Raw genomic sequence first — 15,547 nt, 5'->3', positions numbered from 1 at the left:
AGTGGGAAGGAAGCTGCTGCTGCTGCGACCCGACTCTGGGCTCCTTCCACACTAAACTCGCACGGACCAGACAAGCTCCCGGGAAAAGCCTTTCACCCGCGCTCCTCTCCCATTTCCAGCAAGGAATGCGCACCCTTTGGCTTTAAAGAAATAGGGAAATAGCAGGCTGAACCAGGACTAAGAGAAACTGATCAGAGAGAAGGCAATGGCGGACCCACTGAAGGGCTGGGGCTGCACACAGCTGCTCCTGCTCTTTCTGTTCTTGGGGACGCAGCGGGGAGCCAGGGCCGGGCAGATCCGCTACTCGGTGCGGGAGGAGCTGGACAAAGGCTCCTTCGTGGGCAACATCGCCAAAGATCTCGGGCTGGAGCCTCAGGAGCTGGCGGAGCGCGGAGTCCGCATCGTCTCCAGAGGTAGGACGCAGCTTTTTGCTCTGAACCTGGGAAGCGGCAGCCTGGTGACCGCGGGCAGGATAGACCGGGAGGAGCTCTGCGCCCAGAGCGCGCCCTGCCTGGTGAGTTTTAACATCTTGGTTGAGAGTAAAATGAAAATTTATGGAGTAGAAGTAGAGATAATCGATATTAATGATAACTTCCCGCGTTTCCGGGATGAAGAAGTCAAAGTAAAAATTAATGAAAACGCAGCTACAGGGACGCGGTTGGTGCTTCCCTTCGCTCGAGATGCGGATGTGGGCGTGAACTCCCTCCAGAGCTACCAGCTCAGCTCCAACGCGCACTTCTCTCTGGATGAGAAAAGTGGAAGCGATGGACAAAAATATCCGGAGCTGGTCCTGGAAGAGCCCTTGGACCGGGAGAAAGTGGCGGGTCACGACCTCCTTCTCACGGCTTTGGACGGCGGAGACCCCGTGCTCTCTAGCACCACGCACATCCGCGTGACGGTCCTGGACGCGAACGACAACGCGCCCCGGTTCAGCCGATCCGAGTACAGAGTGAGCGTTCCAGAGAGCGTCCCCGTGGGCACTCGGCTGCTCACACTGACCGCCACGGACCCAGATGAGGGAATGAACGGGAAGCTGACCTACTCCTTTCGCAATGAAGAGGACAGCGTTTCACAGACTTTCCGGCTTGATCCCAACCTCGGCGAAATTTCAACAGTGCGATCATTGGATTACGAAGAATCCAAGTTCTACCTCATGGAAGTGGTAGCTCAGGATGGAGGTGCTCTTCTCGCCAGTGCTAAGGTGGTGGTCACAGTGCAGGACGTGAATGACAATGTCCCGGAAATGATCCTCACCTCCCTCGCCAGCTCTGTCTCTGAAGATTGTCTTCCTGGGACTGTAATTGCGTTGTTTAGTGTACATGATGGTGATTCTGGAGAGAATGGGGAGATCGCATGCTCTATCTCCAGGAACTTGCCCTTTAAATTAGAAAAGTCAGTTGATAATTACTATCACTTATTGACAACGCAAACGCTGGACAGGGAAGAGGTCTCAGATTATAACATCACAATAACTGTCATTGACCGCGGAAACCCACCCCTGTCTACAGAAAACCACATCTCCCTGAAAGTGGCAGACATCAATGACAATCCTCCCATATTCTCTCACACCTCATACTCCACCTACGTTCCAGAAAACAACCCCAGAGGCATCTCAATCTTCTCTGTGACTGCCCACGACCCTGACAGTGGCAACAATGCTCAGGTCACTTATTCTCTAGCCAAGGACACATTTCAGGGAACGCCTCTCTCCTCCTATGTCTCCATAAACTCTGACACTGGAGTTGTGTACGCACTGAGCTCTTTTGACTATGAGCAGGTTAGAGACCTGAAGCTGTGGGTGACAGCCAGCGACAGTGGAGACCCTCCACTTAGCAGTAATGTGTCACTGAGCCTGTTTGTGTTGGACCAGAATGACAACACTCCTGAAATCCTGTACCCCTCGCTCCCCACTGATGGTTCCACTGGCGTGGAGCTGGCACCCCGCTCCGCAGAGCCCGGCTACCTGGTGACCAAGGTGGTGGCGGTGGACAGAGACTCAGGCCAGAACGCCTGGCTGTCCTACCGCCTGCTCAAGGCCAGCGAGCCGGGGCTCTTCGCGGTGGGGCTGCACACGGGCGAGGTGCGCACTGCGCGGGCGCTGCTGGACAGAGACGCGCTCAAGCAGAGCCTGGTGGTGGCTGTTCAAGACCACGGCCAGCCCCCTCTCTCGGCCACTGTCACACTCACTGTGGCCGTGGCTGACAGCATCCCAGAGGTCCTGGCTGACCTGGGTAGCCTTGAGCCCTCCGCAGGCCCTGACGCCTCGGACCTCACGCTGTACCTGGTGGTGGCAGTGGCCGCGGTCTCCTGCGTCTTTCTCGCCTTTGTCATCGTGCTGCTGGCGCTCAGGCTGAGGCGCTGGCACACATCGCGCCTGCTCCAGGCTTCAGGAGGCGGGATGGTGGGCGTGCAGGCCTCGCACTTCGTGGGCGTGGACGGGGTGCGGGCTTTCCTGCAGACCTATTCCCACGAGGTCTCCCTCACCGCGGACTCAGGGAAGAGCCACCTGATCTTCCCGCAGCCCAACTACGCGGACACGCTCATCAGCCAGGAGAGCTGTGAGAAAAGCGAGCCTCTTCTGATATCTGAGAAGATAAATGCAAACGAAGAACTAGAAGTTGCTCAGGTGAGTTTTCGTTTCCAGTGGGGATGCTTGAAGCATTTTGTTCATTTGTTCCTCAGTTATTTTTCTTCTGCATTCAAATAGGTTAATTATGTAAATAGTGAGTTATTATTTGCTTTATTTAGAAATTAGCTTTCTCCATTTATTTCCAAATTATATTTTGCATATAGTGTCTTATTTTTTAATATGTGGACATTTTAGAAAATCTGGCTGATATCCATAGACTTAAATGAAATTAGTACTTTATTATTTTTTAAACAAGTACTTTAAAACATAATCACTTTACTCAAAGACTTTCTTATACTCAGAATTGTTATTATCTTAATAGATGAGTTGTTTGATTAGTCCAAATTGTTAGATATATTGTTCTCTTTTGAATATTTGCCTAAACACCAATAGCAAATATGTTTTAGAAAAGATATTGTGTGTTAGCATATCTGCTGTTTGCATAAGGAAATAATTTACATATTTGGATAAATCACTGGAAGAACACAGAAAAAATCTGCATGAGAAATATCAGGAAAAAAAGATTAAACTTATATTGGTGATAATGTCTGTGGCATCCTGAAATCTGGAAAGTGGGTTAAACCATGAAATTATTGGATGTAGGGCAATTCTTTGAGAGAAGAAATCAGTGAGGGGCCTTAGAATTGTGCTTTATTCTGTGATGCAGTTTAAAATCTCCAAAGAGCCCTAGCCAATTTTGCTCAGTGGTTAGAGCAAGCATCGGCTCTTGGACTGAAGGGTCCTGGATTCAATTTCAGCCAAAGGCATATACCTCAGTTGCAGGCTGGATCCCGGCCCTGGTCCAGGGGAGTGTGAAGGCAACCAATCAATGTGTCTCTCTCACATAGATGCTTTCCTATCTATCTATCATCTATCTATCTATCTATCTATCTATCTATCTATCTATCTATCTATCTATCATCTATCGTCTTTATCTCTATCTCTATCATCTCTCCCTCTACTCTCTCTGAAAAGCAATGGATAAAATATCCTGGGGTGAGTATTTAAAATAATAAATAAATAAATAAATAAATAAATAAATAAATAAATAAAATACATACATAAAATCTCCAAAGATTTAGATACTGCTACAGTCATTAAATTCAAATATGCCACACACCTGGCATTTTCTGGTTACAGGTAACCCTTTCACTTTTCAGAATCAATATCTACCTCAGTGTTTGCATACAATTCTGCTTTATTACCAGAGTCTAAGATTTATGTTTGGAAAATCAACTCAACTTTAAAATGGTTTCAAATTTTAAAACTCATTTCTCAGGGCCGTGTTTATCTTAAATTAATAGATTTTTCTTAATAAAATGCTGGTCTATGGGTCTCAAATTTCATGAGCATATGTTGTGTAATGGAAGAACTACCCAATTCACTTTTGGCATCTGATTTCCTAAAGATGATTTTCAGAAGCTTCTTTTAAAAAGATTTTTCAATCTTTCAAATTTTGTGCTTTCAACAACTTGAACATTAGCCACAAAGTATGAATAATGGGTGTGTGTGTGTGTGTGTAAAGTATTATTAATGGGATAGTAGGATACATTACTTGACCATATCAAAAGTTTATTGATACATTTGGGAACCTAGGACCACTTGGTTTTTATTTTTAAATACTTTTCAAGCATTTATTTGAAGGGGATCCAATTATATTTATATATGGACAATTCTGACCTCAAAGTAAAATGTACAGACTCACTGAATAGTGAATGCATCCAAAGAGTAACAAGAGAATCTGTATGATAGATGCTGATATCATTCACTTCTACATAAAAACTCACTTTTGAATTTTTTTTAAAAAGAGGTTATAGAGTTGGGTATGTGTCCTGAGTTAACTTTTTTATGCAATGGGAAAATACCATTTAAACTTCTATAGACTTTATAAATTTCAATAGACTTTAGATTTGTGTTTGTAAAATCATTTCAACTTTAAATTAATAGATTTTTTAAAAAATAAAATATTGATCTATGGGTCTTAAATTTTATGAGTATATATTGCATATACTTTAAATAATAAAATGCTTGATTCACACACTCTGAGTGTATATATTATATATACTCTATACTCTTTCAAGTGTTTGGATCTTTAGTTTCATATGTGTTCTGAAAAGATAACTTTCCTTTACTAATTGAAGTGTTCACACAGGGGTGGAAAGGCACTTGCTCAGTCATGTTTTGGAACAAAGTCTTGAGTCAGTAATGTCTTTTATGTTTGTATAGAGAAGCCAAAGAGTTTCTGTCTAGAATCCTGAATACAATGAGCAGTTTAAGATGCTCTAATAGTAAGTATTCCTCTCTGAGTTCGACATTGCTACACACCTGTCAAATTTTAGAATGACAGTGTATTATGTAAATTTAAAACACTTTCTTTATGAATATTTTTAGTTTGGAAATGGAATGGAAGCTGTAAGACATCTGTCAGAAACATGGAAATTGCCATGCTTATTGACAAGGAAAGAGTGCCGGTAATGATTAGATTATAACCTGGGACCAAGGTACAGTGGTCAACATAGATTACTCTCTTTGGGATATATAATCATAAGGACTCATACTTCACCCCCATAATCCAGATAACTCACCACTGTTAAGATACTTGAGAAGAAACAATGCAAATAAAGATGATGGTAATAAAATAAAATGAGTAGAATAATTTAAAAATCATAGTCATTTAATTAAAAGTAGACACTTGGAACATAAGGAAAATAGAGTATCTTGCTTCTTACCACACTTATTTTGTAAAGGCAACCAATCTCCTTGATATCTATCAATTATCTTGGGAAGAAGATGATAAAGATAGAAGAAATTGAAACATAGGGTAAAACTAAAAGCTATGGTATTTATTACTTTTATAAGTTAAAAGAAAAGAAAATAGAATGGAATAAAAATACATATCAAATTGTTAAAGAATTTACAGTCTGCCACCACCAACATTGTCTTACACTTGTATTATTTTCTATATATTATTTTATTTGGTCCTCAGTTCTACTAAGGTAAGCAGGGAAGATGTTGTTATGACCACTTTATGACAAAGAAACGAAATGCACGACTATGCCAATAAATATGTTCAGCAAGGTACCTCTGCTCTTTGACAGTAAAAATCACTTACTTTGGATGAGTAAAGTTCACGTTCAAAGAAATGAGAGCCAGACCGAAGACATAGTATTTAAAATGTTATATCCTTGTAAAAAGGGAAGAAAGAGTGTCTACCAGGACACAGTGGAATTGTCTTCCAGGCGGCTCGGTATTTGGAGCTGATTTAGCAACCGCTCCTGCAGTTCTGCAGCCGAGACGCGCGGTGCCGCTGTCGGCTAGTGCTGAGCGCGGCGTCAGCTCCTCCTGACGCCGGGGAGTCGCCGTCAGGGGAGGAATCGGGAAAACTGCGCTCCTTCTCCACCCTCGCAGCGGAGATCTCTATCAGAGGACCTGTCCGCCCGGTCAAATCCAGGAGTCGCTCTTGCTCAGAAAACTCTTGGGATCGTTTAGCGGTCGCTGCTCTTCAGAATCGGTAAGATACAGGCTCAGAAAGCGCGATGGGACACGGCTGGGGACCCCAAGGCCCCGCTGCGCGGAAGCGAATGTATTTTCTCCTCCTGCTGCCTTTGTTCTGCCCGGCGCTCCCGGAGCCCATCCGCTACACTATTCCGGAGGAGCTGGCCAGGGGCTCGCTGGTGGGGAACCTCGCCAAGGATCTGGGGCTTGGCGTGAGAGATTTGCCAACTCGGAACCTGCGGGTTAGTGCCGAGAAGAAATTCTTTACAGTGAGCGCCGAGAACGGGGACTTACTTGTGAGCGACCGCGTAGACCGAGAGCAGATTTGTGGCAAGAAGTCGACGTGTGTTCTGGAATTCGAAATGGTTGCTGAAAAGCCTTTGAACTTTTTTCATATAGCTGTGGTGATTCAGGATGTCAACGACAACTCACCGACCTTCAGCAGAAATATCACTGAACTGGAAATCAGTGAACTGGCCCTAACTGGAGCCACCTTTGCCTTGGAATCCGCACAAGACTCAGATGTAGGGGTCAATTCCCTGCAGCAGTACTACCTCAGCCCCGACCCACACTTCTCCTTGATCCAGAAGGAGAACCCTGATGGCAGTAGGTACCCAGAACTGGTCGTAAAGGCTCCCCTGGACAGGGAAAAGCAGTCCTGCCACCACCTTGTCCTCACCGCTGTGGATGGGGGTGAGCCTGCCAGAAGCTGCACAACCCAGATCAGAGTGGTTGTGGCAGATGCAAATGATAACCCCCCAGTGTTCACCCAGGATGTGTACCGGGTCAGTGTTCCAGAGAACCTGCCAGTTGGCTCCTCTGTGCTAAGAGTGATGGCCACTGACTTGGATGAGGGCATCAATGCGGAGATCACCTACACTTTCATCAACATTGAAAAGGCAGTGAGACAACTATTCCAGCTGAACAGTAAAACAGGGGAACTCTCCACTAGTGGAGGACTGGACTTTGAAGAGAGAGAGCGCTATACAATTGGGGTGGAAGCAAAGGATGGTGGACGTCACACAGCACATTGTAAAATACAGATAGATATTTTGGATGAAAATGACAATGCTCCTGAGATAACCCTGGATTCTGAATCTAAACATGTACAAGAAGATGTAGAGCTGGGGACTGTTGTTGCCCTGATCAAAACACATGATCTGGATTCTGGATTTAATGGGGAAATCCTATGCCAACTAAATGGAAACGTCCCATTTAAAATAGTTCAAGATACAAAAAACACATACAAGTTGGTGACAAATGGAGCCCTAGATCGAGAGCAGACTAAGGAATACAACATTACCATCACAGCCACCGACAAGGGCAAACCTCCCCTCTCCTCCAACAGAAGTGTCACCTTGAACATTGCTGATGTCAACGACAACGCTCCTGTTTTCCACCAGGCCTCTTATGTGGTCCACGTGGCAGAAAACAACCCACCCGGTGCCTCCATAGCGCAGGTCAGCGCCTCCGACCCCGACCTGGGACCCAACGGCCAGGTGGCCTACTCCATCGTGGCCAGCGACCTGGAGCCCCGCGCGCTGTCGTCCTACGTGTCCGTGAGCGCGCAGAGCGGCGTGGTGTTCGCGCAGCGCGCCTTAGACCACGAGCAGCTGCGCGCCTTCGAGCTGACGCTGCAGGCCCGCGACCAGGGCTCGCCCGCGCTCAGCGCCAACGTGAGCCTGCGCGTGCTGGTGGGCGACCGCAACGACAACGCGCCGCGGGTGCTGTACCCCGCGCTGGGGCCCGACGGCTCTGCGCTCTTCGACACGGTGCCGCGCGCCGCGCAGCCAGGCTACCTGGTCACCAAGGTGGTGGCGGTGGACGCTGACTCTGGACACAACGCCTGGCTGTCCTACCACGTGCTGCAGGCGAGCGAGCCGGGGCTGTTCAGCCTGGGGCTGCGCACGGGCGAGGTGCGCACGGCCAGAGCTTTGGGCGACAGGGACGCTGCCCGCCAGCGCCTGTTGGTCGCTGTGCGTGATGGGGGACAGCCGCCCCTCTCGGCCACCGCCACGCTGCTCCTGGTCTTCGCTGACAGCCTACAAGAGGCTCTGCCCGATTTCAGCGACCGTCCAGCACCCTCTGACCCCCAGGCCGAGCTGCAGTTTTACCTGGTGGTGGCCTTGGCCTTGATCTCCGTGCTCTTCCTCCTCGCGGTGATTGTGGCGGTGGCCGTGAGCCTGAGACGCTCCTCCGGCCCCACTGCCTGGAGTTGCTTTCAGACTAGTGGTGTCTGCTCCAAGACTGGACCTGGGGTTTTCCCCAACTACTGCGAAGGGACTCTGCCCTATTCCTACAATTTATGTGCTGCCTCACACTCCTCAAAGACTGAGTTTAAATTTCTCAATATAAACCCTGAAAATGCTCCACCACAAGATCTTCTGTGTAATGAAGCCTCTTGGTTTGAAAGTACCAGTAATGATAATCCCCAAATGACTTCTGATTCGGTCAATTTGGAACAGGTGAGTTACTTCAAAACCCTTTCGTCCCATAAGTATAATTAGGTTTCAATTCAATATTTTAGAGGTAAAATGTATACAGGCTGAATATATCTTGATTTTGTGTTTTATTGATTTTGGGGGACATAAAGGAGGGTGTTTGAAATTCTTTGTTTGCTTCTCTGTGTGGCAATTGTTCTTTCATACAAAGTCACCTTGCAATAGACTTGAAATTTTTATTAATTCAAAAACAATATATCCTGTAACATTTTTAATGCATTCGTATCCCACACTCTCATTGAGACACATTATCTACATATAAACATAAATCCAGACAATTAAGCAGTTTTCTTAATTTCAATGCAGTCAATCCTAAATTGTGATTTACATATAATATAAATATAAAACTGTTTTTTCATTGTAGCCCATATATTTTCACTTCATTTGCATGTTTTAAGAAGTATACACAGGTATTGGCTAAATTAGGGCAGTTCTTAATCTATATGTTAATTAAAATAGATAATGAAATTTTAAAATGGCAACACTTTGTCACGAAGTGGATTGGTTCAAATATGTCTGTGGCTGTTGGTTCCCTTATTGAAAATGGGACAAATATAAATGACAGTGGGATGTGATAACTCAAGATTTACAGAAAAGTGTAATATTCCTGTTCTCCAAGGCTGTAAGAGATGTCACCACAAAAATGAATGGTAAATTCAAGGGAGCATATAAAATTATTAAAATGAGTTCTTTTATTTTTACAAATGCGTCTTATTCTTGGGGAGAGAAATTTTGAGTGCCATCTATGCAGATTTAGCAGAATTCAGGTCCTCTGGTGGTTTCACAAAAACAGAAAAAGAAAAAGAAAGAAAAAGAAAGAAAAAGAAAAGCACGATGCAGTATTAAGTTAGGACTCTAAGCGTCGCTGTTCACTAACCCGGGTAAGGAAAACTGAGAACTCCAGTTAGATCCTCCAAGCTCAAAGCAGATCGGATAAAAAGCCCTGCAGCTGCGCGAAAATTCTGGCCGAAAACGCTTCGCATCGGATCTCTTCTTGTTTATGGACCTTGAACTCTAATTCTGAGAAGCCCAAGAGCAATGCGAACCTGTTCCCCCTACTCATAACCCCGGGGGAGTCCGTGCGGAGCCAGCAATGGCGGCTCTGCAAAGGCGCTGGCGCCACAGCCGGTTAGTCCTGCTCTTTGTGCTGCAGAGGACGCTGTGGGGGGCCGGGGTCCCGGCCGGACCAATCCATTACTCCATTCCTGAGGAGCTGGACAAAGGCTCCTTCGTGGGCAACATCGCCAAAGATCTCGGACTGGAGCCCCAGGAGCTGGCGGAGCGCGGAGGCCGCATCGTCTCCAGAGGCAGGACGCAGCTCTTTGCTCTCAATGCGCAAAGCGGCAGCCTGGTGACCGCGGGCAGGATAGACCGGGAGGAGCTCTGCGCCCAGAGCGCGCGCTGTCTGGTGAGTTTTAACATCCTCATTGAGGACAAACTGAATCTTTATCCCGTAGAAGTGGAAATAGTGGACATTAATGACAATACACCCAGATTCTTAAGGGAAGAATTGGAAGTGAAAATTCTCGAAAACGCAGCCCCATCCTCTCGTTTTCCACTAGTGGAGGTCTCTGACCCAGATGTGGGAATGAACTCTCTTCAGGGCTTCAAGCTCAGCGGGAGCAGTCACTTCTCGGTGGATGTGCCAGGTGACTCCCATGGGCCCAAATACCCAGAGCTGGTGCTGGAGCGCGCTCTGGACCGGGAGGGAGAGTCCACTCACCGCTTGGTTCTTACTGCCATGGATGGCGGCGACCCTGTCCGTTCAGGGGTGGTGCGAATTCTGGTGACTGTCCTAGATGCGAATGACCATGCTCCGGAGTTTACTCAGCCCATCTACCTTGTGAGTGTTCCCGAAGATCTGCCAATAGGTACGTCACTGTTGTCAGTAAATGCCACCGACCAGGACGAAGGAGTCCATGCAGAAGTAACATATTCCTTTGTGAGGATAACAGAAAAGATCTCAAAGATTTTCTGCTTGAATGTTTTCACTGGAGAAATATCAACTTCTGCGAATCTAGACTATGAGGACTCCAGCTTTTATGAGTTGGATGTTGAAGCCCGGGATCGGCCAGGTCTACAAGACAGAGCAAAAGTCTTAATTACTGTCTTGGATGTGAATGATAACGTACCAGAAGTGGTAGTCACATCCGGAAGCAAGTCGGTCGTGGAAAGTACGCCTCCAGGAACAGTAATTGCTCTTTTTCAAGTATATGACCGTGACTCTGGACTGAATGGCCTGGTAACGTGTTCCATCTCAAGAAGTCTGCCATTTGAGCTGCAAAAATCAGTAGACAATTATTATCGATTAGTGACCAATGCAGTTCTAGATCGAGAACAGGTATCGCTGTACAACATCACTGTGATAGCCACAGACAAAGGAGTGCCACCTCTGTCTACAGAAACTTTGATCTCCCTACATGTGGCAGACACCAACGACAACCCACCTTCCTTTCCCCACTCCTCCTACTCTGTCTATGTGCCTGAGAACAACCCCAGAGGTGCTTCCATCTTCACTGTGACTGCACACGACCCAGACAGTGATGAGAACGCCCGGGTCACCTACTCCCTGGATGAAGACACCATCCAGGGGGCACCTCTGTCCTCCTATGTCTCCATCAACTCTGACACTGGTGTCCTGTATGCTTTGCACTCCTTCGACTATGAGCAGTTCCGTGACTTGCAATTGAGAGTGACTGCACATGACAGCGGGGACCCACCGCTCAGCAGCAATGTGTCACTGAGTCTGTTTGTGCTGGACCAGAACGACAATGCTCCAGAGATCCTGTACCCATCGCTCCCCACAGATGGTTCCACTGGCGTGGAGCTGACACCCCGCTCCGCAGAGCCTGGCTACCTGGTGACCAAGGTGGTGGCGGTGGACAGAGACTCAGGCCAGAACGCCTGGCTGTCCTACCGCCTGCTCAAGGCCAGCGAGCCGGGGCTCTTCGCGGTGGGGCTGCACACGGGCGAGGTGCGCACTGCGCGGGCGCTGCTGGACAGAGACGCGCTCAAGCAGAGCCTGGTGGTGGCTGTCCAAGACCACGGCCAGCCCCCTCTCTCGGCCACTGTCACGCTCACAGTAGCAGTGGCTGACAGCATCCCAGAGGTCCTCGAAGACCTGGGCAGCCTGGAGGTTCCGCACAATTCTGATGCCTCAGGCCTCACGCTGTACCTGGTGGTGGCGCTGGCCACGATCTCCTGCGTCTTTCTCGCCTTTGTGATCATCCTGCTGGCACTCAGGCTGAGGCGCTGGCACACATCCCGTCTGCTCCAGGCTTCAGGAGGCGGGGTGGTGGGCGTGCCAGCTTCGCACTTCGTGGGCGTGGACGGGGTGCGGGCTTTCCTGCAGACCTATTCCCACGAGGTCTCCCTCACCGCGGACTCAGGGAAGAGCCACCTGATCTTCCCGCAGCCCAACTACGCGGACACGCTCATCAGCCAGGAGAGCTGTGAGAAAAGCGAGCCTCTTTTGCTTCAGGAAGATTCAGGGTTTTGTAAAGAGGAAGATTCGTTTGTTCAGGTGAGATTATTGCTTTTATTCATTTTATTTGAACAGGAAATTTAAAAATTCTATTTGATCAGTGCTTAGTTTTCTTAGTGTTTTGAAGTGAATCACATTGGTCTTGTTTTTTCTTTGTCAGTAGAGCTCTATTGAATATTAGTTTTCTGAAATTTTACCAAAATAGTCTTAATAATGTATGCCCAGGATTTTATTTTACTTTTCTCCGCCTGGCAAGCTCTTTGTGTCTTTGGTTACATACATCTCATTTCTTAGGTTTTTCTTTTCCATTAGGTGACATTTCTGAGATTCTTGTTCTAATGCAGAAACTGAATTGCAATCTTTGTTAAAGAATATCAGTATCTTGTTTCCCCCCCCAGTTTCAATTAATAGGGAGTATTTTCTAAAATTATGGAGATCTGTGAAAGATATTTCCCCCTTTACTACGTAGGAATCAAAAATTATTTATATAAAAACTAAAGTAATTGAGAAGACCTGATATTTGGTGTTTGGATACCTGAATAATATCCTTGGAATTATCTGTTATTCATCTTGCGCCAGTCACAATATCTACAGTCCTCAAAATAAAACATATTGAAAAGACTTGTCTTATGTACCTCACAGAAATTATGGGGAAGTAAAATATAATAAAATAAATAAATGAAAGTTTTTTCCAACTAAAAACAGTATAGTGAACAAGTATTTGTTGACGTTGCCACTATTATAATTATTGGCTTGCTAACAAATATCTGCATCTGATGCTTTATGCCTACTACAATGTTTTCTTCAATCTGTGTGCTTGAAAGTATTTAAAAATGAAAATGAGCCCTGGCCTGCCAGGTCAGTTGGTTAGAGTGTCATCCCCATAGCCAAGGTTGTGGGTTTGATCCCCCGTGAGAGCACATACAAGAATCAACCAATGAACGCATAAATAAGTGCAACAACAAATTGATCTCTCTCTCTCTCTTTCTCTCTTTCTCTCTCTCTCTCTCCCCCTTCCTCTCTCCCTAAATAAATTTTAAAAAATGAAAATGAATTTTAAAATATGCTCATTACTGTCCACTTACAGGATATATCTCTAAAAATAGAGGAGTGACCAGTGAATGGCAGGATAAAGACTTAATAATGTTCAAATAAGAATTTAAATAATTAGCATATTTAACCTAGATAAAATAAGGCTCTGTTCAAATATTTAAGGAAAGGAGGGTTGTCATTTGAAAGGATAATTAGGCTAATTCATCATGGCCCAAAGGTGTGATTGAAACTAGGGTTTGATGAATAGGAAAAAGAAAAGAAAAGTTTTGAAATATCAAAGTTGTTTTATCACAAAATGGATTGCTAAGAAGTTAGGAGTAAGTTGATGGCCATGGAATTAATAAAATACTGGGGATAATATAATCTGGTAAGTCGAACTACATGATAGTCAAGGTCTGTTCCAGTTCTGAGCTGGAGTATTCTGTGATCTGATAAATGATAGATTGGTCACTTGTGCACCTAAAAGAAGCATTTGCACATGTAAAATAAATAATTGAAAACATACTTTGAAAATGAATGAGAACCTCTTTTGTAACCTGAAATTGTCAAACTTCATAAAAACGGATTGAGTTGATGTCCTTAAATTAGCTGCTAAGGGTAATATAGGATTTTGGAAATCAGTATTTTGGTAATGACACTTCAGCAATTGTAGAGTTATTTATGTCAACATTCCAAAGTCTATTACTAACCAAGAGACTCTAGTCATACACATTTTCAAATCTGATGTGCTTGGAAATTTTTTATATAATTCTTTGATGGTTTTAATCAGAATTTAATAGTAAATAACAATTTTAAAGAACTTGAATATTGGGTATTGGTCAAGAGAGTCAGGTAGTATCTTATACAAATATTATGACTTATTTCACACACTCTGAGAGTGTAAATGTTATTTTATTATATAACCAGTTCTGGATGATTTAAACTACATCTTGAACCTTCATTGTTGTAAGCAGTGCTCATTAACTGGTTTCATGGGTAACTGGTTTCAGTGGCTTCTGTTATTGTCTTCTCTGCTCACTAAACCTTGGTGTATTGGGAGGATGCTCTAACCAATTGAGCTGCTTGGCCAGGGCAGTAGGCTGGTTTATTTTATTCTCTTATCTGAGTCACCTGTGACCATTTCATTTAGACAAAATATTTTACTGACAGAAAAACTATCAGACTGTACCCTCACAGTAGTAACTCATTCATGTGGACTCACCAAGTGTTCAGTCCTGGCAACCATGGAATTTGCTGGGTTCTGATTGAATGGGGCTCTTTGGCCTGCATACCATGCGGTTATTATTAATAATATAGACAGTCTCAGATTTTGAGCATATACTGAATTTTGAAGCATCAGGAAAAAGTCTACCAAATCCAAATCATTGGGCTATTTTATCATCTGTGAAAACCACCCGTTTCTGATCAAACTTCTGTTGAAGTGACAGTTGTCAAAGGGGAACGAATAAAATCTCAGAATCATTGGAAAATACCCATACCTTTGCCTGGGAATGGCAACCCATACAGAACTCCAAACAAATGGTTCTTCAACTTTGATAAAGTTCCGTAAAGAAATGGGACAAGATAACTCAATGCCTGGGACATCAAAGAGATTTTCCATATAATTTTTTTAATGCAAATAAACAGAAGAAGATCAAGATTCTGCCCCCAAACTACATCAATAATAATATATTCCCTTTAAAACTGTAAAATTCTTTTGACTTTATATAGTAGGTTATGTTATATTTGAACATATTATGGTGCTCTAGTAGAGATCCTTAATGTTTGATTTTATGTTGTAAAATAACTTAGAAAACTTGATGCTAGAGGTGATGCAGTCATTTACTCCCTAAAGTACTCTTCATGTTCAGAATATGTTTATAACCTCATTTGTCTAGATCTTACTTATTTTACTCCAAAGAAGGGGCCCAGAAGTAATGCTAATTGAGGCATTTAAGAAATAGTATAATATGAAACAAATGTGAGATGACACGATGAGTTTTGAAGTATCAGATAGAAAAAACAATCGTGGCATTGGGAGCCATAGTATCCAGACATGAAAGCTTTGTTTGCAAATGTCTGCAAGTAGTCATGGTTTTTGATGACCATATGCTTTGCTTACGTGAACAAGAAATTCAAAATTACGACTAAACAAATAGAATTTAACTTCTGTTTATGGAATTAATCTGTAATACTCATATTGGTTCCTTTGAACAAAAAGTTGTTTTATCTGCTTGGTGAAAACAAACATGACTATGAATTATTTTGATAAATTGAAACAGCATTTCATTCAAAGTGTTCCCTATATTTTGGAGCAGTGCCATCAGAGAACACCAACTAAGCTAAGCATTTTCAATGTTACCTCTGGCTCCTCCTCCTGGTGCTGCTAGCTACTTCCCTAGGGCT

General features: G+C 44.6%; 2 protein-coding genes across 10 annotated transcripts in view; both read left to right on the top strand.

Annotated features, from left to right (window-relative positions):
* The window catches only part of LOC308555970 (protocadherin gamma-C4), a gene marked incomplete at its 5' end in the record, with an annotated part of 156,214 nt that overhangs the window by 33,435 nt on the left and 107,232 nt on the right, over positions 1-15,547 (top strand). The window contains 2 exons of one of the 9 annotated variants that reach the window (XM_081134830.1): positions 138-2,626; positions 5,616-5,690. The exons of 6 other annotated variants lie outside the window; for them this stretch is intronic. In XM_081134830.1, coding sequence (XP_080990956.1) covers positions 206-2,626; positions 5,616-5,624 — 2,430 coding nt within the window. In that variant the 3' untranslated portion in view covers positions 5,625-5,690. Of the gene's footprint in view, positions 1-137; positions 2,627-5,615; positions 5,691-9,537; positions 12,149-15,547 lie in introns of those variants that run through there. 2 more of the 9 variants (XM_081134819.1, XM_081134835.1) reach the window with 2 other exon arrangements.
* Positions 6,003-8,621, top strand: LOC308555972 (protocadherin gamma-B3-like; the record flags this gene model as incomplete). The annotated part of the gene is given in 2 exon segments (XM_081134844.1): positions 6,003-8,604; positions 8,607-8,621. Coding segments are annotated over 2 exon segments (2,454 nt in total). The 5' UTR covers positions 6,003-6,165.

Source organism: Miniopterus schreibersii (assembly GCF_964146895.1).
Source record: "Miniopterus schreibersii genome assembly, chromosome: 4".
NCBI lineage: Eukaryota > Metazoa > Chordata > Mammalia > Chiroptera > Miniopteridae > Miniopterus > Miniopterus schreibersii.
This window is presented reverse-complemented; position numbering and strand designations above follow the sequence as displayed.